The 22965-nt window shown below is 46.2% G+C and overlaps 3 protein-coding genes across 5 annotated transcripts; all 3 read right to left on the bottom strand.

Moving 5' to 3' along the window:
* Positions 1 to 47: 47 nt before the first annotated feature.
* Positions 48 to 6947, bottom strand: rnpepl1 (arginyl aminopeptidase like 1). The gene is made up of 11 exons (XM_029172357.3): positions 5330 to 6947; positions 5027 to 5167; positions 4590 to 4741; positions 4249 to 4365; positions 3929 to 4164; positions 3669 to 3782; positions 3480 to 3592; positions 2782 to 2890; positions 2295 to 2522; positions 1928 to 2070; positions 48 to 1635 (listed from the first exon to the last, which is right to left on the bottom strand). The coding sequence occupies exons 1-11, from the start codon at positions 5816 to 5818 to the stop codon at positions 1318 to 1320; spliced, it is 2160 nt and encodes a 719-aa protein (XP_029028190.1). The 5' UTR covers positions 5819 to 6947; the 3' UTR covers positions 48 to 1317.
* A 499-nt stretch (positions 6948 to 7446) lies between these two features.
* abcc5 (ATP-binding cassette, sub-family C (CFTR/MRP), member 5) lies at positions 7447 to 19120 on the bottom strand. 3 transcript variants are annotated; one of them, XM_029172355.2, is made up of 30 exons: positions 18966 to 19120; positions 18129 to 18262; positions 17092 to 17186; positions 16615 to 16770; positions 16387 to 16531; positions 15829 to 16062; positions 15500 to 15673; positions 15263 to 15410; positions 15044 to 15192; positions 14830 to 14937; positions 14524 to 14687; positions 14136 to 14340; positions 13984 to 14055; positions 13776 to 13900; positions 12806 to 12878; positions 12032 to 12235; positions 11817 to 11960; positions 11640 to 11733; positions 11388 to 11557; positions 11155 to 11301; positions 10907 to 11036; positions 10546 to 10828; positions 10275 to 10461; positions 10003 to 10092; positions 9720 to 9909; positions 9461 to 9620; positions 9291 to 9369; positions 8978 to 9091; positions 8732 to 8896; positions 7447 to 8637 (listed from the first exon to the last, which is right to left on the bottom strand). In XM_029172355.2, the coding sequence occupies exons 2-30, from the start codon at positions 18210 to 18212 to the stop codon at positions 8536 to 8538; spliced, it is 4191 nt and encodes a 1396-aa protein (XP_029028188.1). In that variant the 5' UTR covers positions 18213 to 18262; positions 18966 to 19120; the 3' UTR covers positions 7447 to 8535. The 3 variants fall into 3 exon arrangements, with proteins under 3 accessions (XP_029028188.1, XP_040929539.1, XP_040929538.1); XM_041073605.1 differs by lacking the exons at positions 13776 to 13900; positions 13984 to 14055; positions 14136 to 14340; ... (9 more) ...; positions 18129 to 18262; positions 18966 to 19120 and having other exon boundaries at positions 12600 to 12857; XM_041073604.2 differs by lacking the exons at positions 12806 to 12878; positions 13776 to 13900; positions 13984 to 14055; ... (10 more) ...; positions 18129 to 18262; positions 18966 to 19120 and adding an exon at positions 12383 to 12739.
* Positions 19121 to 19979: 859 nt separating this feature from the next.
* rpl35a (ribosomal protein L35a) lies at positions 19980 to 22308 on the bottom strand. Its single transcript, XM_029172372.3, has 5 exons — positions 22214 to 22308; positions 21407 to 21443; positions 21128 to 21280; positions 20171 to 20315; positions 19980 to 20066 (listed from the first exon to the last, which is right to left on the bottom strand). The coding sequence occupies exons 2-5, from the start codon at positions 21415 to 21417 to the stop codon at positions 20043 to 20045; spliced, it is 333 nt and encodes a 110-aa protein (XP_029028205.1). The 5' UTR covers positions 21418 to 21443; positions 22214 to 22308; the 3' UTR covers positions 19980 to 20042.
* Between the last annotated feature and the right edge of the window lie 657 nt (positions 22309 to 22965).

Raw genomic sequence — 22965 nt, 5'->3', positions numbered from 1 at the left:
AATAAAACTCAAAATAAAATGCCACGCACAAATTCTAAACCACGGACTGTTAGTATTTTGTTTAATAAATTAAAAAAATGGAATAAAAAATGTTTCAGCTTTTTTGTCACAATAATTAGAAATGAATGGGGTTTATGTGCAGGATCAGTTTTAGATGAAGACAATTTAAGAAGGTTGCTGGTTTTTTTTTAGTTTCTGCTCAGGTCACATGATTCCAATACCCTGAATATGACTCTCAAGATCTGCGCTCCAGTCTGCATCAGTGTTCTACTTCATCAGATAGAGGTAGAGATAAACGTATTGGCTAAGTAAGAATGGGACCAGCCAGATTAGACTAGCGCCGCATAACTAATAAAGATGATGTGAAGAAGATGTCTTAACAGCTGGTGTGGTTTCACAAAAAATAACAAAAAATAGATTGTTAATTCCAAATGTTCTGACGTGTTCTGAATTGACCAATGTTTTAAAATCCAACCATAATTCAGTCTGAAGTGTTTCAAAAGTGAAATAGTCTGATTAATGTCGAAAAGTCTTGAAAGACTGATGTTAGAATAGTTTGGTTTATTTATTGATCAGTTCAGAACTCATCAGCTTTTATTATTTTATTTTATTCATTTCAAATGATAACTAGATGTAGAAGTTCACAGAGTTCCTTTTGTTTAAAGGCAGGTCATTTTAATTAGAAGACACTTCCCAGTTCCAGCTGAAAGTCCACAGCCGTTACCAACCAGAGGAGAGGGAAAAACTACATAGTGACCACCAGAGGTGGGGATTTTTTCCTGTCCTATCCTTTCACAGATTTTTAACATATCTTCTCATTGTCAGGATAAATGAAAAGTAGGAACCTGAACTTCGTCAGTCAGAAAATTCTCAGGTTGAATTAAACAAAAATCAAACTGCTAAGAATCATTGCAGGCGAATTAAAACTCTGACATCTTATTTCCATTTGTCCTTTAAATTGGACTGAGGAGTAAAAGTGATTCAGTCTTCATCAGATTGGTGCTTAACAACAGGATGCATCTTTGGGCGACAGGCCACAGATTTGTCATAACATCAGCTCAATTTTCCAAGTCCCTGAAAGTCTCTGAGCTGAAGGTTTAGGCAGCAGGTGAACTTAAGAGGTTAAAGTGACATGATGAGTTGCGACCTCTGACCCATCCCTCATCAACACCACCCAAAAATCAGATTTTAAAATCCCTAGAGAGATCTTCCTGTACTTCTCTCAGTGTTTCAGAATGTGTAGATGCTGCTTCCATCACTGTGGCCTGGTCATCATTTACCAGTAACTACAGAGAGGCTCTACAGAACAGGTGGATGTCACGCTGAGACGTTAACGTCCCTCAGAGCAATTGCAACAGCCGTTCCTGCAGAGGTAGTGGAGACAGTTACCGTGGCAGCGGGTGGCGAGTGTGTAGAGTTAGGAGGTGGGGTGGAGGGTGAGGGGTCCATAATGGGTGGAGGTGGGCTGCTCGGATTGGTTTGGGTGTTGCTGGTCTGAAACAGAATCTGCTGTAATGTCCGTCTGAGGTTCGGGTGAAGGCGGCGCTGAGTCTGGTAGAAGATCTCTATGGCAATGCACTTCATCACACCAACAACCAGGTCCTCGTACAGAGGTACTGTGTACATCCTGGATGTCTGTACAAAAAAATAAATGCACAGACCTAATCTTCACATCATCACAGTAGTATTATTATTAGTCCTAAAAAAATTGTACGGTAGTACTGTTTGATTCACCACAATGTGATCCCCACATTGTTAAAGAATAAAAAAACTAACCAATGAGTAAAAAAAAACTGAACAAAACAGCATTTATATATATTCAATATATTGCCATAATACTCTAACATTGGCAAAAAGCCTAATCTTGATGCTTGGGAGAACACCCTCATTTCAATCAGTGTGTGTTAATAACAGCAGTGGTACTCACATGTTTGTGGAGGAAGGCTCTGACTCGAGGAAGGTCAGGATAGAACGTGTTCCTCACCACCATCTGCAGCCAGCGGATCTGAACCTCAGCGTTCAGACCATCAAACAGAGAAGAGTAACAGTTGGACAGACTCACCATCACATCTGGGGAAAGGATGGAAAACATAGGAACTGCAGCCAAGGGCCAGAACAGAAATATGACTAAGTTGAGATCTGAGGATATAAATCTGGACCAAACTCTATTTTGTAGAGTATGACTGTAAAGCTATGACACAGTTCAGTAAAGACAGGGTCAAATCTGCATAGATCAGCTCAGATACTGATCCTCCTCCAATGTTTGTAATTAGTAGAAGTATTTGCAGCATTACCATGTGGTAGTGGGGAATGGTCCAGCATTCTGTCCAGGAACAGGACAATTTGAAAGGTGCTCCAAGCTGAGATGTCAAAAGTCATCAGTGTCTGCAGGTCTGGAGGATCACTGGTTCTCCAAAGGTCACACAAATCCTGCACCGGCTGGATCAGTGAGACTCCTGCTGACAGATCTGGTTCACAGAGAGGGGGTCCGCAGTCGCTGAGCCAGCGCTCGAACTCCAGACCTGAGACAAGATGTCAGACACAGTTAAAAACAAGATTGTAAAGAGTCAACAGTGCATATATATGTAATGTGTCTATTTACTGTAGACCTCTGATATGTTGACCTGAAAAGTTAAAACAGACCAAAAGGCAGCCGACGTCCACAGTTAATCCAGAATCTCTGACCTAACCATCAATAAACCTTCACTCTGCTAGTCTACAGAGTCTAAATATGTATGAACCTGAACAGTGTCACAGAACAGGACACCTGAAGACTCTTACCTTCTCTCTGAGCGACAGCAGCGTCTTGCAGCTCCGGGAAATAACGCAGGAAGAAGTCAATGAGGTCCTGAGCCACCACACTTTTAAACTTGAACTCTGAGATGTAGTCCTGCAATAGAGACACAAGCTGATTAGACAGAGTACTTCACAGGAACCAGCCTCATATTGAGCCGGGTTGGAGAAACAATTCATGCTCTGCTTTCACACAGTGACATCTATGTAAACATAATGTGAGTGTGTGAGGGATTAGTCATTTAAATATATTTGAATCTCTGCTGGTGCCAGTGTTTATAGCAGCTCCAGGAAATAGTCACAGTTTTTCTCACGTCACTTTGTTGTTGACTCACAACATACTGCACATTCCCATCAGCCCACAACATCAGATTCATTTTGTTCTGTACAACTGGGCTCAGGTCGGTGGTGTTTGACATGTTTAATACTGAGACGAGTCTTTAGTTCACATGTATGTACATGTGAACTAAAGCTCTGAGTGTTTCCAGGACCACAGTGGCCCGCCATAACTCATTCTAAGGTCAAATGCACCGACAGCCAAGATCACACTGTCCTTGAGTGAGATTCCACAGATCATCTGTGTACAGACTTCATTAGGACTCTTAATGGAGAACAGCCCCCAAGGCTGAATTTTAAATGGAAAACATTAAGATGTTGCTGTTTGTTTTGTTTGTGTGTCTACTGACCCTGAGGAAACAGTCAAAGCGTCTAACATCTCCACAGAGCTGAGACAGGTACGACACGAAGCAGAAGCCCTTCTCATAGGTGAATAGATTCATCAGAGTGCTGGGGTTTACACCTGGACGAGGGAGCAGGAAATAGGTCAAATCACCTGTACAACACACTTGTGCATGTGTGTGTGTGGGAGTGTTCACCTGACTCAAACTTGACCTGCAGTTTGCTCACAGGGTTGTTGTCTCCGAGGAGGCGAAGCTGTCGGTGGAGGGCGTCCAGTCGAACAACAGTTTCCAGACAGGTGAATGCCTCACCTGAGGAGGAAGGAGGGGGAGGAGGAGGAGGAGGAGGATTACCACAATTCACATAGCACATCTGTATTTTCAGCAGTAGTGTAATGGGTAGTATTACTACCACAGACTTTAATGATGACATCAGTAGTGTGGAGTAGTACTCCTACCGTACGCCTCAGTAGTGATGCGTCTCTGCGCATACGTCGCCAGGCCCTCACTCAGCCACATCTCCTCCCAGGTGGCATTGGTGACAGCATTCCCGAACCAGCCGTGAGCGATCTCATGGATCACATCAATCAGCAGGAACTCGCTACTCTCCAAAATAGATGTGATGATGAATGTGAGACATGGGTTCTCCATAGCAACAATGGGGAAGGACGGCGGCAGGAACACAATGTCACACCTGAGAGACGGGTGAGTCACAGTAATGAGTCTTACATGGTTGTTTTGAGTCAGTGTGCTACACAGTGATGAGCTGCTGACTCACCTGCCCCACAGGTACGGTCCAAACAGCTCCTCAGCCACACCCAGGCAGTGCTCGACACTGCCCCCCAGCTTCTTTACTGCACAAGATAACAGACATGGCTCCGCCCACACACGGCTCCTAAAAGAATGAGGAGGTCAAAGGTCTCCCAGCGTTCAATAATCATAGATTGGTTTTGTGAAAGGTATCAAACTTGAGATGACATTTATTGTGAATAGGTCTCATATGAATAGGTTGAATTCATAAGGATTATCTTTGCCTCTTAGTGTTACATGTCCCACAGTCCATCCTGTGTTTTAAAGTCCCTGCTATGTAGTCAGTGTATGTGGCCATGTGAGACAAACCTTGGGCCGACATCAACGTGCTGCAACTCTCCAGCCACCAGTGCCACCAGGTAGGACGGGACAGGGAACTCCATGGAGAACGTGAAGACCCGTTCCTGTTTGGAGTACGAGCTCCGAGATGCACTCATCAGGACTGTCACTCCGTCAGGGACCTGGAAAGAAAAAGGATAAAAAGTATTTCTATGTCTATAACTGCTATAAGGCCTTCATACCTTCTGTGCAGAAAAGCCTGGATCTAACTGAACTTAACCTGATTTAAGTTGATTGAACCTAATTAAGTCGAATACCGTTGTACAAATACAATGATACCGTTGGAGAAACAAATGCAAATCAGCATCAACATAGTAACTTCACCAAGTATGACGCTCCTGTAATTAGGTACCAATTTTTGAGTGTGGCACAAAAAAATGAGTGTAAGGTCAGAGATCATGACTCACCCTGACTGTAGCTGTGTATGTGCTCTTGACGGCAGGTGTGTCAAAGCAGGGGAAGAATGAGCGGTTACACACAGAGTGACCCTGAGTAAAGACCAAAGGATGAGACTGACCACAGGTCAGCTCAGAGTCCAGCCACCAGATCTAAAACACACAGGCACAAAACCATCATTGTTAACCAAACTGTCATTTAAACCAAGTAAAGTCCTGATTGCAAACCTAATGCCCCACTTTGGAGGGGGCAAGATATTTATGGATCGTTCTCTGAATTAATATAAAGACATGTGGGGCAGTGTGTCTTCTTACTGCAGGTCCATCTGTGGTGGTGTAGCGTACTGTGATCTGGATCAGCCGTCCTGGTTTCACAGCTGCTGTTGGGAGGCTGATGTTGAGCGATGATCCATAATCAGTAAATGGGTCCACTCTGTATGTCAGAGAGACGGGCTCCTCCTGACTGTCCATAGGAACCTTGCAGTCTATGGAGTGGATCAGCAGGGAGGGATGGGAATCCAAAACCAGAGTGTTGACCCCCGGCTGGATGGGCAGCAGGTCCAGGACCAGCCAGCAGCTTATCTCCTTCATAGCAAAGTTAAGCCGCAGGTCCAGGTGGAAATGTCGCAGCTGGAAGCACCTGAAGTTGGACGCTGAGGCCACATCCACTAGGGGACATCGTGGGGAGCCGAGCCCCGAAGCCTCCGAGGGCCAGCGGGAGTCCCCAACACACCGGGCTCCGGACATGGACAGGGATTTACGACAGCAGCACAGGGAGGTGGGAGTCTGGTGGAGCTCTGCCATGGCGAGCTGAACCTGGGACTAAACCCCCATCAGACCCAGTGGAACTGCATCCACAAAAACTACTACTAATTAGGACTCTTTAAACCTGAGATCCAACAAGGCCACTGGGTGAGTCTAAACCAGTCCAAACCCAGGTTTACACTCCAATCTGACAAAGCCAGAAATAGATAACGTTTACGTTAATTGAAGCTGGTACCGGAGCCACGTCAAAACCAGGCAGACTACATGTATGACCCGGTTCAACACTGGACTAGTCCAAACAGAATCAACCTGGGTTCAGAAGCTTAAAGCGCGTTTTAAAGCCAAAGGGCACATGACGATGACTATTACTTAAATAAAGTATGGTCACGTCCAGTTCTGAGCTCAAACAGGGCCAGAGTACATTCACACAAATAAAGAATTTAACTTAAAGGAAAAAAAACACAAGTAAGGCTAAACCAAATTCAAACCGGACCTTGTCACTAGTGTCAGTAGAAACACAAGTCTCAGCTCGTTTAAAACGCCGCTTAACAGAAATCCACAACTAAATCCAGTTTGAGCGGCTGAATGAGAACCAGGCAGAACCGCTTTAAAGCTTTTGTTAAATGAAAGTCTAAGTGAACTTAAACACAAAAGTTATTTCATTAAGCCAAGTTTAGCCCGTTTCAAACCCAGTTTAGCCAAACTCGGACTACATTAAACCCACTTCCACCTAGCTGTTGTGGAAATTAGCACCTTTAGCTTTAGACCAAACTCGCTTTAAAACACAGCCGAAACTTAAAGTTCACGGCCGCGGCGATAACTCACTCATGAACTAACCTGGTTAGCAGAGTGGGCTAATTAGCACTAGCACCATACAGCTCATTATTAGCGGATTAACTTAAAATGTTTATGTAAAATCCATCAGGAGCGAGAACACGAAAACCCAGACAAACACCGGCTGCTCATCAGAACTCAGCCCAACTCCCGGTTCTGTGTCGGTCCACTTAACCCAGATCCTCCCAGTGGGTCCGGTGTTAGCTGGTGCAGATGTGTGTGTCTGGGTCCAGAGACAAACACAAAATAATAACACAAAACACGACACCGACAGAAAACGAGACAACACGAAGCGATATGCTGTGCACTAAACAGGAAGTAAGAGCAGCAGGAAAAGTTTCAGTGAACCGGAGGGGGCGCTACAGAGCTGCGGGTCAAAGGTCAACGACATTCAATTACAAGCCACATTCTTTACAGCGTAACGCCTAGGGTGGTAGTTACAGTACTACAGTAGGACCGGGGGCCGCTCCTGATTTTGTGCTGTCAACAGGTAATAGAAGTCCACAAGTCTACTCTCCTCTGCTTAATGACTGTAGGAAGCGCATACAAACTCACCTGGGAACACTTCAAACGTGTCACTACAACCAAATGCTATGGACTGAGGCAACATCGCAGCATTGCGTCATACACAGATGTTTTGTAAATAAACGCTGACTCTATGTCGGGTTTTTAATTTCAGGGTTAATGCAGAAGGTGGAGTCTTGTAGTGGCAATAAGTCCTGGGAACATCTCACTGCTGTTGGAAAATGTGAGCGAAGGCAAGAAGATATGTATATTTCTTTATTATTGTATAAATGTGTGTGTGCGTAAGACAAAAAATTAAATAGATTCAATAATTTTAAAAGAATGTTTTATTAAAATCACACCAAACAAACAACAGGAAGTGACACAACCCTTTTATCTTAAAATTGTTTTATTAACAATATTAGAGAAAATCCCCCCCGCTAACAAGGCAGTTATCAAGTCATGCTATAAGGCTGTTAGAAAGGTACAGCACACACACAGACACTTTCCACAAGGCTGTTTGTTCGGTATAAGAAAATTGATGCTAAGGGAATATTCCATTCATCTTTCACAACCAGGCTTTTATTTTGGTAACAGCAACAAGTCTGGAGTAGAATAAAAACCAGGTTGTAAAACAAAACAACAAGTTAAACTTGACAACAGCAGGAGAATTAAACTGTTCAATTTTCTAAAACTATTTTAACATCAAGGTAAAAGAGAAACTCAGATTTTTACAGTGTAACATTAGCAGCAGTGGACATTGTTTAAAAATAAATTAAAAAGATTGAAGGATTCACCTTTAATCCAAAACCACAGAAAAAACGATTCTTGGCTCTGAAATTAATGGCACAAAAAAAGCTGTTCAGCAAACTTACTGAGGGCTGCGGATGTTTTCATTCAAAATATTTCATTCCTGTCATTGTGCAAATGTTACAGAAAGTAAAATGTCACAGATAGTTCTGATACCATCCAAAAATAACTGAACTTCATTTAAGGTTTGACTGCCTCATTCTGGGTCAGAATGAAACCAATGACAGAATATTTTGGACAGTTTTAACTAACCTGCCCTTTAACCCCTTATGTGTCCAAACAGCAGGTGAGAGAAGGTCACACAGGGTTCACCACAGTCAAACAAACCAGCACCACTAACAACAACATAATAATAATAATAATATTATTAGTAATAATAATTAGCACAGACCTGGTTCCTCAGGTCATAACAACAAAATATGTCTTCATGTTGCAAAAAAGCAACAGTACATCAGAGATGATGATGACACATCAAAGATTTAACAAACTCTGAGCTGCTCTCAGATCAGTTTTTAGCTTTACATCTACAGTACAGGAACGGAAACAGCACCTTTACTTTCCGTTTATACTGGAGAACAGGTGACCTAGCGTGACCCCTGGCTCCGTCTTCATCCTCGCACAGAGATTTTGTTTTCCACAGCGGCCAACATAGAGCACAGACGCGAGTTCTCGTTGGCCAGCAGCCGCGATGGCTCATCAAACTCCACCACCTGCACCAATTACAGCCAAGAAAACCTTCCTCACGCGCGGTTCAAGCACATCCTACCACCTTCTGTTAATGAGTGAGTGAGTCGGCCGTGTTACCTGTCCCTGGTTGAGCACCATGATGCGGTCGGAGGCAAGCACGGTGTGGAGGCGGTGGGCGATGGTGAGCGTGGTGCAGTCCTGAAACGATGTCCTGATGGTTTCTTGGATCAGAGTATCCGTCTCAGGGTCCATAGCTGCCGTTGCTTCGTCCAGGATCAGAATCTGAGACCGAAACCGAGCAATTAGACGAGTCCCAGGGAAGAGACATCACCGCCTCCCCCTCTGCTCTGATCTGGCTCTCACCTTGCACTGCCTCAGCAGAGCTCTGGCCACACACAGCATCTGTCTCTCTCCTACTGAGAAGTTTTCACCATTCTCCACCACCTCTGACTCCAACTTCAGCGGGAGCTGAGACACCTGGGACAAGAGGACAGGAAGTCAAACTACACCTGGTGCACATTATTGAGACAAAAACCAGCACCTGAACAGAAAGTGACAAACGTTCAAACAATCGTCAGTTCAAACTCTGACTAAATAAACAAAACAAAGAAAAGGTTCTAGGAAACTTCATGTTTGGATGAGAACAGAGGAATCAGCTTGACGCCTTTCTACTCACACACTCCTTCATGTGACTTCTCTCCAGAGCATCCCAGATCTGCTCCTCACTGTACTGGTTAAATGGGTCCAGATTAGACCTGGAGCCACACAAGACATTATCTGTTTCAGATCATTAACAAACTTTATAAATATCAGATGGTCGTCCCAGACTGTCTCAGGGGTTCTGACCTGACCGTCCCACTGAAGAGAACAGGGTCCTGAGGGATGATGGACAGCTTGCTGCGGAGGTCGGCCAGTCCAATGTCATGGATGTCAATGCCATCAATCAGGATGGATCCTCCACAGCGCTCTACCAGTCGGAACAGGACAACACCCAGAGAGGACTTTCCTGCAGGAAGACAGGAGTGAGACATTCAGAGAAGGTGGCCCACAAGTCTTAAAGTCTAGTAAGACCTGTTAGCTCTGGACGACCAGAACCTGGTCCTACCTGATCCAGTTCTGCCCACAATGCCGACTTTCTCTTTGGGCCGGATGGTGCAGGAGATGTTGTTCAGGACCACAGGTAGACTCTCCTGGTACCTCATCTTCAGCTCTTTGAACACCAACTCGCCCTGCTGGGGCCAATCAGCAGGAGGGGCCCGACCTTTGACCCGGGCTGGCGCCTCTTGGGACAAGGACTAAGACCAGAAAGAAGAATGTAACTAGTGGTTATTGTTAATCCTAGTGACTGAAGTGAGTCCCAGTCCCTTAATGCAGATCACTCCCAGTACCTGGATGTAGTGGTGGATTCTCTCCACAGAGGTGAACCGAGCCTCTGTCTCAGACGCCAAGCGCACCGTGAACTGGAACAGGCCTGTTAACTGAACGGGGGACAGTCACAGTCATGCTGGTGTCAGATGGACTTGCTCAGGTTACTGAGTCTCCCATCACCCCCACGTTTGAGATTCAAAACACAGCTGATGTCTATGAGATGCCTCCCATCGCAGACCCAGAACTCCACCCAGGCCTGGATGATTGGGACGGTCCACAGACTTTGACCTACCTGCACAGCGTAAGAGATGGCGAGTCCAGCGTACGCGGGAGGGATCTGTCCGTGCATCAGGACCATCATCAGGGCGGTGATACTAATCAGAGCCACGCTGATGACGTCCAGGCGCACCGCTAACCAGCGCATGGCACAGCTAAACAGGTAAAATGGAGCCTGGTTCTGGTCCAGCAGAACCTGGTACCTAAACAAAGCAACACATACAGTCACTGTTGTGAGTTTCATGGTAAATCACTACTTCACACGTTTAGTGTCTCAAACTGTAAACCTGTTAAGGAAGTCCTGCCCCCTGTCGTAGGCCTGCAGCGTGGTCAGGCCTTGGATGCTGGACATGATGTGGGACATGAAAGGTGACATGGTCCTGTTGTCTAAGCGCTTCAGCTCTCGGATGAAGACCCTGGAGACGCCGTGGAGAGCAGCGAAGAGCAAGAACAGAGGCCCCACAGCCGCAAGGAACCATGGGAAAATACAGCTGATGACGCCAAGGCAGAAGAAGACCAGGATCATGTTCTGTATGAACATCTCAGCCTGGAACGGCAGCCGGGTGTCAACTGGAGGCGCAAAGAGAAGGAGGCATCACCAACATGTCCACGGAGGGCTGATTCACTGAGCTCAGCCCTCTCACCCACCTTCATCCATGTCTTTGGAGAAGCGGTTGAGGATTTGTCCTGTGGGGGTTGTGTCGAAGAACTTCATGGGGCAACGGAGGATCTTGTGGAAGAGCTCGTCGTGCAGCTTGGAGGAGGCTCGCAGAGTTCCCTGCACAAAGACAACCACACCCATCAGATGAAACGGAACCACACTGCTTCTCACAATAACTTCTCCGCTCGTTGATCACATAAAGAGTTGGCGTCGCTAGGCCCTGTAATGATCTGACCTTAACGAAGGCAATGCCCCTGACGAATTTGAAAAACAGCATGACGCCCATGGAGGAGGCGTAGATGGTGGCGTAGTACTGCATCATGGGATTGTCCTTCATGCTGATGCTCACTGCTGATCCGTTGCCTTGAGTTACTGTGGTGTTCTGGACAAATGGTGACAGAAGGAGGAGTCAGAGGAGGTGATATGAGAGCATCATAACGGTGATATTTCTCTCTGGTGGACTCTCACCCCACTGCCTTGGTTGATCCAGTAGCTGAGCCACCAGTTGCAGAAAGCCGAGCTCCCAACGTTCAGAATGAACAGGACCAGGATCAGCAGGCATGAGACCAGGCCACCGCACGCTGACATGTAGAGTTGAAACACAGGCCAGGCCACGCCCCCACACCGTTGCTCCTCCCCTTCAATGTCACATGACCAAACTGAATGAAAATCAGTAGAAAAAGTGACGTCCAGCAGAGCACAGTAGAGATGTAGTCTCACCGTTGTCCTTTACAACGGGTGCAGTCTTCTTCACCGATCCTGGTTTACTGTCTGCTGGTTTCCTCTGAGAACCACCATTCTTCTTACTGGGAGCCTGTTGCAGACAGACAGGTGATCAGAAAGACAGGGACAGGCAGTCAGACAAACAGGTGATTACATAGACAGACAGACAGGTACCTCAATGTATGGTGTGTCTCCCAGCTGGAAGTGGTTGAACATGGCGGCATAATCTCCATTCAGCTTCATCAGGTCGTCATGGTTACCTTGTTCCACAATATTTCCCTCCCTCATCAGGACGATGTCATCGCAGTCCACCAGGTACTGCACACAGACACACATATCATTACGGGTAACCACGGTGCCGTCTCTGCGTCCCTCTGTGTGTGTCTTACCTGAAGCTGGTGCGTTACAAAGACCACAGTCTTGTGGCAGAGCTGCTTTCTGATGGCGTTGCGGAAGATGTGATTGGCCACATGGGCGTCGAGGGCGCTCAGCGAGTCATCCAGGATGTAAATGTCCCGGTCGCTGTACAGGGCACGGGCCAAGCTGATCCGCTGGCGCTGTCCACCACTCAGGTTGGCACCACGTTCCCCGATCTGATGGGAGGAATATGAACATGTTCAGGAAGCTGCACAGACCAGAGCCCATAAAAACAGACGCAGTTTCTCCTGGTCTGGAAATCACAGACGGGTCCAGAAAGTGCACTCGGTGCAGTTCTGTCTCTTTGTAACTGGCTCACTGACCTGATGACTAAAAAGCTCTACATTCCTGAACAGGTGGGGAGCAGCTGAGCTAGCCACATTGTCAGTCCTGTGTCTGTGTAGGAGCTGGAGCTGGACTGAAGGTTGTGTGTCTGTAACAACGCAACAATGAGCCCTTGATCTGAACATGCATCAGACTGTGGCCTGCCACCTGTGTCACTCCTGTTTCGTCTCATTTGCCAAAACAGCAACACCTCACCTCATTTTGTTCTATGTGATTTTCATGGTACTTCCGTCTGGTTGTGCCTCCTCCCACCTCAGCTGCACAGGGCACAAACAGACCAAGAGCACGGGCAAAGAGCAACATGTACGTATGTTATGTGACAGAGACTGGGCAGCCGAGAGTGGCCCCACCTGCACCTACAGAGCTCTGCCTATAAGAAGCTACCAAGGAAGTGACGTCACCTCAGTCAGGTCAGCGTTGGGCAGCAGGGCGAGGTCCGGGCGGAGACAACAGGCGCTCAACACCGACTGGTACCTGCACAAGAAGAGGGACAAGTCAGGAGGAGGCTGTGCAAACCTGACGTCTTAGTGGTTTTGGACCCTTTCAATTCTGTGACCTACTTTGTAATGTGCTGTGAGACGACTACTGTTGGGAATTGGTGCTAGGAATATACTGAACTGAACTGGTTCTGGTACTGGTTCTAATTTCTACAATACATCTTACACTTTCAAAGGTTTTTTTTAAGACAGATTTCCTGGTTTTCATTCTGTTAGGATGACCGTTAGTGGATGGAGACACAGGAGGTTTAAGGCAGAGATGATGTGAAGCGGTGCTTTAATTTTCACCAAGTGAGCAACATAATAGTAAATCAAACCAAGAAATACAACAAAAATAAAATGAACCTTAAAGTGCAAACGGGCCTCAGCAGCAGCCTTCTTCCCTATAGCAGCTCCCCAGAGGGAGACCCAAACTCAAAACACTCATATACAAGCAACATAAACCACACACATACATAAACACAATACACACACAACAAGTTATCAATACTCTCTTCCTATTTCAATAATCAATAATACAACTCCAAATGAAACCAAAACCCACTGCAAACTCCCCTACTTCCATTAACCTTTGGCTGAGGCTGTGGGGTCTCTCTCTTCGGCCACACAAAAATCAGCACAAGGTCAATCCATGTCCATCTGATGCATTTAAATACATAAATAAAATACTTTAAACTATGGGTGTGTTTACTTTAGCACATTAAGCAGTAATTGGTATGATGTATTGTGGAGATTATAGATAATTGAGATGACCTCCATTACACATTCCCTCCTATTTTTAATGAATATATTAACCCAGAACTGACATTGGCCCTGGATCAGTCTGTTCTAAGCGCGGGGCTCATGATGTGAAGCTGCTCCGGCTCCTGCTCACCTGTCTTCCTGGTACTCCTGTCCAAACAGGATGTTGTCTCTGAGTGTTGCGTTCAGGATCCAGGCCTGCTGAGCGACATATGCCAGTCTCCCTCTGACGGCCACTCTGCCCTCCAGCACAGTCATCTGTTAAAACATCACCATCATCAATAGTCGGCACCTCTTCCCCGTCAGAGGCAGTGAAGCACAACCTGGCGCTGTGTCGTCACCTGTCCCAGAATAGCAGAGATCAGGGAGGTTTTCCCACTGCCGACGCTGCCGCAGACCCCGACCAGCGTCCCCTGAACAGACAGAGTTAGAGTGAAGGGCGACTGTCACAGCCGTCGATCCACGAGCAACTAGTGCTGGACTGTGGCTCTACCTGCTGGATGCTCAGGTTGATGCAGTGCAGGGTGCTCTGAAGGCGTGAGGACGCAGGAGGGACAGACAGGATGGAGGGACAGGTCTCCCCCTCGTCCTCCTCTGGGTTTGAGGCTCCATCTCCTCCTTCTCTCAGCAGGGAGTTGGTCACCTCCTCCTGCTCCTCATCCTCCTCCTCTCTGAGAACTGTGGGTCTGTCTCTGCACCTGGTGACCACCACAAACAGCTCAGCTCTAAATCGGCTACGGGGGTTGTGCGTAAAACTGTGTCTCAGTCCAGTGCTGGTATGTTGGTTACGCAATGACATCATGGCAGGACATCAGCAGTAAAGGTGACGTCATACTAACACATGTACAGTGAAAACACACATTATTAAACAGTGTGTTTACCTGTCCCTGTGATGCAGTCTGCCAGATTTTCGAACACACGGACTGGGCTGGGCGCTGTGCCCGCCGCCCTCCCACGCCAGGCGGGCCCCGCACATCTCCACGGCAACCTGAGCATCAGCAGGGGGCGCCCGAACGCTGTCGACCTCTGGCAGCAGGAAGAGACTCTGAAGAGACAAGAGTCACAGCTGTGAGGAAAGACGCTGACTCAGCTGACTCACGTATTCATCCAGCAAGAAACTGGGCCAATGAACATATGTAGAAAGATTAGCTGAGCAGGAAAGCACCTCTATGTGTTCAAAAACAAACCTTAAATCGCTCAACAGCCACCGAAGCTTCAGACAGAGACTTGACAGAAAACGGAGTCACCTTCAGGGCAAAGGTCATGGCATTGAACACCGTCACCACAGTGAAGGCCTGTCAGGAAACACAGGATGGAGCAGATTAGCCAGAGCGACCTGCTCACAGGCCGGTTAGCTAATATTTAGCTTGCTAGCAAATGTTAGCAGATGCAGTCTGGTACCTGAGCAGCAGTCAGGTCGTATCCTAGCAACATGTGGGCGGAGAAAGTTGCCACGCTGGCAATGACGACGACGATGGGGGCCACGCCAACAGTGATGCTCTGACAGTAACCTGTGAGCTCCAGGATCCGCCGCTCCTCCTCACGGATGCCTGGAGAGAATCACAGGTGTCAGTGCTGCGGGTCCGGCTGGGAGTGGGGACGTGTGAAGGGGGTACATACGGCGGACGTCCTGGGAGAAGGCTTTGACCCAGGCGAACATCTTGATGAACTTGATGTAGCTCAGGGTCTCGTTCATCTTCTGCACTCGTTTGTCGGTGACGGCTGCGCCCTTCCTCCTGAAGTACGCCGTCAGCCTGGAGCTGAACATCTGAGACCAGGTGATCGCACATTGAAAATTTTAAATCAGGTTGTGTAGAAAAGTCGAGACACGTTTGGAATCAGAAGACAATTACTGACCAGGGTCGGGTAGAACAGGATAAACACAGCTGAGCCCAGTAAAGATGTTGGTCCCAGTATAAAGAGGTTGTAGGCAACACCAAGAACGGCCACCAGGGGGCCCCCTGCTAACAGACTGCCCACTGCTGCTGCTTCGAACATCCTCTGACCGTCACTGGAGCACATGTTCACGAGCTGGAGGAAGACAGCACACACTGGTGTCAGGCAGAGCTTTAATGACTGATTCTTACTGAGAGAGAGGGAGAAATAAAACCTGAGGAAGAAGGAAGAAGGCAGCAAAAAAGGAACCAAAGAAGGAAACAGCCTCTTTACTACATCCAGAACGGTACCTGTCCCATGGACTGGTCCCTGACGCTGCGGAGTCGTAGAATCTTGTTAAAGGCCAGACTGAGTATGGCCCCCCTCAGCCTGGTTCCGGTTCTGTAGTTCAGGGCCCAGGTCAGTGCCAGAGACCACGATCGGATCAGCTCGGTGGTGAGTAGACCCAGCACCAGCAGCAGACCGTAGCCCAGGTCTGACTCCTCCTGCTGGGTGTACTCCAGCAGACGCTTCACCACAAACGCCTGGAGAACAACACAGGCTGTTTTGATGGTGTTACTTGTCAATGACCAGTGTGATGGTCACCAAGCCTTACAGCTTACTGATTGGACCTCTTCAGTCTTACTGCTTTTACACACCATACTGTTCTGAGTAGTTTCAGTATCACCAGTCCTCGACCACTGGACCAGTAAAATCAATCTGGTCATGAGTCATGCTGGAACTGGTTTCTCTGCTCAACCTAGCTCTAGTGTGGCTAGACTAAGACCAGAAACCAGTTCCAGTGGCCATTCTGGTACTGGTCTCTGTGGACTAGCATGTGTGAACCCCTGTAAGTGGTCATAACTCACCGGCCCACTGAATCCAGCCAACTGTGTAACAGTGAGACAGAGGATGGAGAGGAGAAGACGAGTCCGACAGAAGGCCCACACCACCAAACACAGAGACGCCTCGCTGCCCTTTGACCTCTGCTCCTCCTCCCACAAAGACGCCAACCTGAGAACCAATGGGAGCCACACCATGACACAGGGCCAACAGTCAAACACACAACAATGCACAAGGTCAACTACAGTTCTCACCTCAGGGCGTTGTCGTGGCAACGCTCCCTCTGTGATACTGGCCAGACATCGTCTAACATGAGCCGTCCTGTCCTGTGGGCGAGTGTGGCCAGAGGAGTCAACCAATGAAACGTCATGAAGGAGAGAAGACCTGTGCTGTCGACCGGATGGCCACACCTGAGGAGACAGACACACCTGAGAAGACAAAGACACACCCGAGGCCCTGAGGTCTGACCCCTGGGGTCCCACAGACTGGCTTTTCTGCTGGGCAGTGGAAGGTGGGCCTGTTTCAGAATTCTGTTTATGATTCTTGTTATGTCGGCTCTGCATCCAGCTGTGACCCGGTCTCTTCAGACTGAATAATCTGAACAGGAGAGACCAGAGTCAATGTGGATCAGTTTGTCTGTGGTCTGCATCTGTGGCACTGAAGAAGCATTCAGGCACTCCAGGACCTAAACCAGTCAAACCTGGACCTGACGGGTCAGTTCCCACACCTACCTGGTGTTCTCCCCTCCCGGTGTGGCCAGGCTTCCCTTCTCCAGCTCTTCACCATGGCAACCATCTGATCCATCCTCACACAAACCCAGCGCATCCTGAGTGCACACACACATTACTGTTAACTATGAAACCAGCTGTAGATCACATCATACAACGCAGCTGCATCGCAAAGAGCCCGAACATCTGGCAGAGCCACTAACGCAGTCAACACTAGAGTGCAAATAGAATGTAATGTAAATGTGTAATGTAAATGTATGAGGACATATTAGTGTTGCTAAAAGATGCATTATAAACATAAGATGTGTGCGTGTTCCTCAGTTCCCTCCAGCTGCTACTGAGCACGTGCAGAACTCACGTTTGCTGCCTCATGATGCCGACACACTTCACATCTATTCACAGAGCCACAGCCTATCAGCATCTTGTCATCCTCTCAATCGCATGGCCTCATCCAATCAGAGGCCTGCATTCAGCAGGAGGCGGGGCTTCATTATGTAAACAAAGCTGTGCTGAGAGGAGGCTGCAGCTACACTTTGTTCTGCATCTGTCTGTATTTAATCTGTTTCTTTTTTCCTCTCTTTGTTCTTTCAATCCCCCGCCCTCTGAAATATGATGGTCACGTTTCTACCTGCTAATCACACATAAAACACTGACAGATAATAAGACAATGTTCCCGGCTCTCAGAATTTTTCCTAATATTTGAGGAACTACACCTGACACACAGGCCAGATCCTTCATCTTGTTTTTATTTAAGCCTGCTTAAAGCTGGATCTATTGTTTGCGGCCCTTGTTGGTGTCATGGGGTGGACAAAATACCAGAAATGACTCCATCTAACCCAAATCTACTTTAACACCAGAACAATGTTCTCATCTGAACATTGTGCGCTCCTGAAGGACTGGACTACAGGTCAGGCGTTCCCATTCAACTGATCGTCGTGTGTGTCCTCCAGACTAGACAGCGAGTCCCTGAGTGTAACCAGAACCCTGAGTCCCATGCCCAGGGCCCAGAGAGGTCCAGGCTAAAAGACTGAATGTCTCACCTTATGCAGTTTGACCTCTGACCCCGGCAGAGGGCTGAGGGAGGGAGACCCAGTCTCACTCCGTCCAAAGTCATGTTCTCTCATCTTCTTCAGACCACATGGAGCTGTGTCCTCGGACCCCCTTAACTGAAAGTCTGTGAATCCAGGACACACAGAATGAACATCTACCTGAGCCACAGTGAGAGACAGCACTACTGTAGTGTTTCTGTCCTCCCTCGTCCTGCTCTGTTTACTGCAGCGACACCTGAGAGTGTTGGACGATGACAGAAACAAACATGCAGCTGCAAATATTTTAGGATACACTAAGAAAAGTATAAGGTCTCAAAATCTGTTAACTGCTACTTTACTTGAAAAGAAAAAGTGTAAAACTTACATCAATTATTAATCATCAGAAACTCAGAGAGCAATAGAAAAACAAAAACACACATGCCACATACTGTAGAGATGGCAAAACTACTTCACAAATATCATTATATTAATATTACATTACAATATTACTGTAGGGAGTACAAGCACAAGTAAATGGTAAATGATACGAGTCCAGTCCCTGAAATACAGCAGTCACTGCACACAATACAGCACATACTGTACTATAGTACTGTGCTGTACCACTGGTAAGGTGGTATTGTAAAAAAATTATGGACCTCAGCACTGCAGTAGTAATAGTAGTACTACAGTGCTGTGTTTTGGATGATGACGAGTGGAAAAACACCAGGATAAAAGAACCTTTTAGAATAAAAGAATCGATAGCAACGGCTCTTTCACAATAAGAGACCGTGATAAAAACGAAGCGAGCTCGCGCGCTAAAATGAAGCAAAAAAGCAACGTCGGCCTCACCTGATCACCTGTCTGTGTCAATGCCTGTCTGTGTGTCCTCGGTGTGAGGACGGTCTCTCCGTCCGGCCTGTCCTCGGTAAACTGCTCCTCCTCAGTGAAGCTGCTGCAGCGGAGCCGCGGGGCTTCATGGGAAACGGAGTCCACCCGTGACGCTCTCTGACTCGCCTCCCCAGTTTTCAGCATCCCATGACGTCAGTGCTGATGTAAACACAGAAGATCTCTCTGCTCGGACCGTCGGAACCAAGCCGAACCCAGTCAATACTGTGCGGGTCTTTAAGGTTTCTTCTGCTTTTAACAGTAAGACAAGGTCAGTGTTTAGGACGGCAACGATTTTTTAGAAAAATGAGGACACACTGATATAAAAAGTATGACACCATGTCTCAGCTGACAGGTTTGTCAAAAAAGTCACAACTTCATTACATTTTTACAGTGACCCCAGTCCTCAGTATAGGAAGCAGTGTCCATCACAAAGGTCCAGTAGGTTTGTTTAGACTTTTTATACTGTATTACTTGTATACAGAAACTGTGGAAGGTTCAATGTTTAAACATGTACCAGACAACAGTTACTGGTTTTTGCAACCTCTAAGATCACACCACCCAGTCCCTATATGAGCTCCCTTTATACCCAGTGGTTCCTGGAGTGTTCACAGGCAGTCGTAGCTTTACTCACATGTGCACATGAACGCTTCTAAAAGCAGATTAAATCTGTTATGCATTTACAGAGTAATCTGCATTTTGGAAGAGAAATGTGAAGTCTCTAATCCCCTAGCTGATTACAGAAACCAGGCTTCCCAGTGTACATAACACTTAATCTGCATTAAAGAAACGTGACTGTAACATGTGTGCATAAATGCATGTCAATACACAGACTATTCTATTGGTGTCAACACACAAAGGCTGCCCCACGATCTCTTAGCAGGATTTTGGTGGGTTGACCTTGTGGGAGTCCTCCCCTTTGAAAATATATACACGAGAAAATGTAATGCAGGTTTGTTACAATAACGATGCAGAAACCAGGTTTGGACCTGATATTTTTATTGTTTCTGTACAAACAGCTGCAAAGAAAACTGATGCTCTTCACACTCGAGAAGGGTACAGCATCTGCAAACAGACAGGAAGCCAACAAGAGTTAATAAATGCACATTATTTAGTCTGCTCGAACATTAACAAAATAGCCAAAATAAGATATCTGTTCAAAGACTCACCACTCTGATTCTGTGTCCGATAGCCTTTGCTGGTAGGTTGCTGCTGAACTTAGCTCGGACCATCCCGCTGTTACCGTGAGCACGAGTCACCTTTCCCCAGATCACTCTGGTCTTGTTAGGTTTACCACCAGGCGTCACGGTCTTCCTGCAGAGAAAAAAAAAAACGCACAAAAAGCTTTTTAAATGATCCTGTTCAGTGAGACTTTTCCCTTCAGACTTTATGACAGGCTCCAAGGGGCAGATTTTAAGACACTACTTTTCACATAAGAGCAGTTTTGTTCACAATGAATCATGCCACTCAACACCTGAACTGGAGTTTTCATCTCAAAGTGGAAACAAACATCTGCTGATGCATCCCAAAAAACAATTACAGTGTACTGAGGGGTTTAGTTATTAAACCTGCTTCATTATAAATTACTGATCCACTTGGTCCAGATGGGGACGAAGCTCACTTAAGTTCAAAACTTACATCTGTTTGAGTATTGTATAATAGGCTCAGATCACTACAACTACAGATAAAACTGCTGCTGGCCTGAACCCTTTGGGTCAGACAGTACGTGCCAGCTTTGCATTTGACAAATGTGAGCAGTTTGCGTACATGCAGATAGGATCTTCTGCACATTAATAATCACGTTTAAAAATACAGTCAGATTGAGTCATGTTAACAGGTGTAGTGTGTGTTTGGTGTGTTCAGGGACAGTAGGTTTTCTGCACCTGCTCCTTTGACAGCAACTGCCCCTAGCAGTTCATTAGTGTTCAAGCTGAGCAATACCGGAATTCTGCACCTTTCAAAAAGACTTAAGTGTATTACATCAGATGCCTTATACTTTAAAGTACATGTAAACAAAATGTACTTCTACCTTGCACAAGACGGCATATAAACTTCACACCTACATGCAGTGTTATTTAAAATACTTAGTGCACAGCTTAAAATAAGACTTCACAGCTCATTCTTACTTCTTTGCTTTGTAGACATAAGCGCATCGCTTCCCCAGGTAGAAGTCCACCTCGTTCCTGGTGTAACAACCCTCAAGCTTCAGGAGGGCTGTGTGTTCACGCTGGTTCCTCAGACCACGCTTATAGCCAGTAAAGATGGCCTTGCTCCACAGTCTGAGAAGCAATTTAAATATTTTTTTTACATTACATAATACAATTCTACACCAAGTCAAAAACAGGTCTTTAATAAGAATTTTAAGCCTCATTGGGACAAACGCAGATAAGACATCAATTGCTCACCTTCCAGGCATCTTGTTTTTTCTCCAGGTGAGTTCACCTAGAAAAGGAAAAAGATTAAGTTTCCTGATAGCGGTACATTATTTAGTGGACAATCAGTATTTGAAAGTAAGAGTTAATTGCCAGTATTCTGACTTCCAACCTGAACAACACCTGATAGTCAGCTCAGTAATATCAATATCTGAACATGCACCCTTCAAACTCTCTGATCATCTTGATCAAATGACATTTGTTGATCAACTCCAGCTAAAATCAGGAGAAGCTGAAGGGAGAGTTGGAAAAGACGGACAGCGGTACTAGAATACTTGAATTTAATACCACTGCTTTAACCGGTTTTAGGACTAATTCACGCAAGGTAGTCTCATAATTGAAAACTGGCGACAAAATGTCACAAAACAACGTTAAGAGACACTTTATAAACACTGCGGACTGGTCTCAGGTTGTAGGTCGAGAATATTCCGGTTTGCGTTACATGTGCAGAGCTCCCGTTTCGACAGTCACCCGAGACGTTAACTGCTAAGACCGACAGAACAACTAAAGAAATCCACGAAAGAATATCAAGAAATCAGTCAAAAATTTAGCCGGTTCCCTTCCATGGAGAGCGGGGCACACAAACCCATCGGTAGCAGCTAAGCTAAACACTGAGCTCAATCTAAACTCAATCTCCACCATCGGTACTTCTGCACAAACACAAACTCACTAGTGATTAAAAGACAAAACTACCCGTTACCTATCACTGATCATTAGCCCGAAACCAACCAGTTAAAAGTTTTTATTTCAATTTTTATTTCAGCATATTGCCTTCATTACCTTCGCTAAGGAGAAAAATGGAGGAAAAGGAAGGCCGCAAAGAACGCTGGGAAATTTGTGTAAACACAGGCGTCTGTGGACCTGCCTGATCAAAAAAAATAAAATAATAATAATAATAAAAAAATTAAAAAAAATAATAAAATATATATATATATATATATATATATATATATATATATATATTATATATATATATCTCTATATATCTATATATATCTAAGATATCTACAATATATATTATATCTATATATATATATATATCTATCTATCTACCACCCTCTATTCTCACCCTCCGCGGGTGTCTCATCCACTTTCCAAGCTCGGGTCCTCTACCAGAGGCCAGGGAGCTTGAGGGTTCTGCGCAGTATCTTTGCTGTTCCTAGGACTGCACTTTTCTGGACTGAGATTTCGGATGTTTTTCCAGGGATCTGTCGTAGCCACTCCTCCAGTTTGGGGGTCACTGCCCCCAGTGCTCCGATCACCACAGGCACCACTGTGGCCTTCACCTTCCAAGCCTTCTCCAGTTCTTCTCTGAGCCCTTGGTATTTCTCTAGTTTCTCATGTTCCTTTTTCCTGATGTTGCCATCGCTTGGTATTGCCACATCCACCACTACGGCTTTCCTCTGCTCTTTGTCCACCACCACAATGTCTGGTTGGTTCGCCATTACCATTCTGTCTGTCTGTATCTGGAAGTCCCACAGGATCTTGGTTGCTCGTTCTCTACCACCTTGGGAGGTGTTTCCCACTTTGAC

The sequence above is a fragment of the Betta splendens genome, chromosome 13, assembly GCF_900634795.4.
Source record: "Betta splendens chromosome 13, fBetSpl5.4, whole genome shotgun sequence".
Classification (NCBI taxonomy): Eukaryota; Metazoa; Chordata; class Actinopteri; order Anabantiformes; family Osphronemidae; genus Betta; species Betta splendens.
Note: the sequence above shows the minus strand (reverse complement) of the source record. Positions and strands in the feature narration are given on the sequence as shown.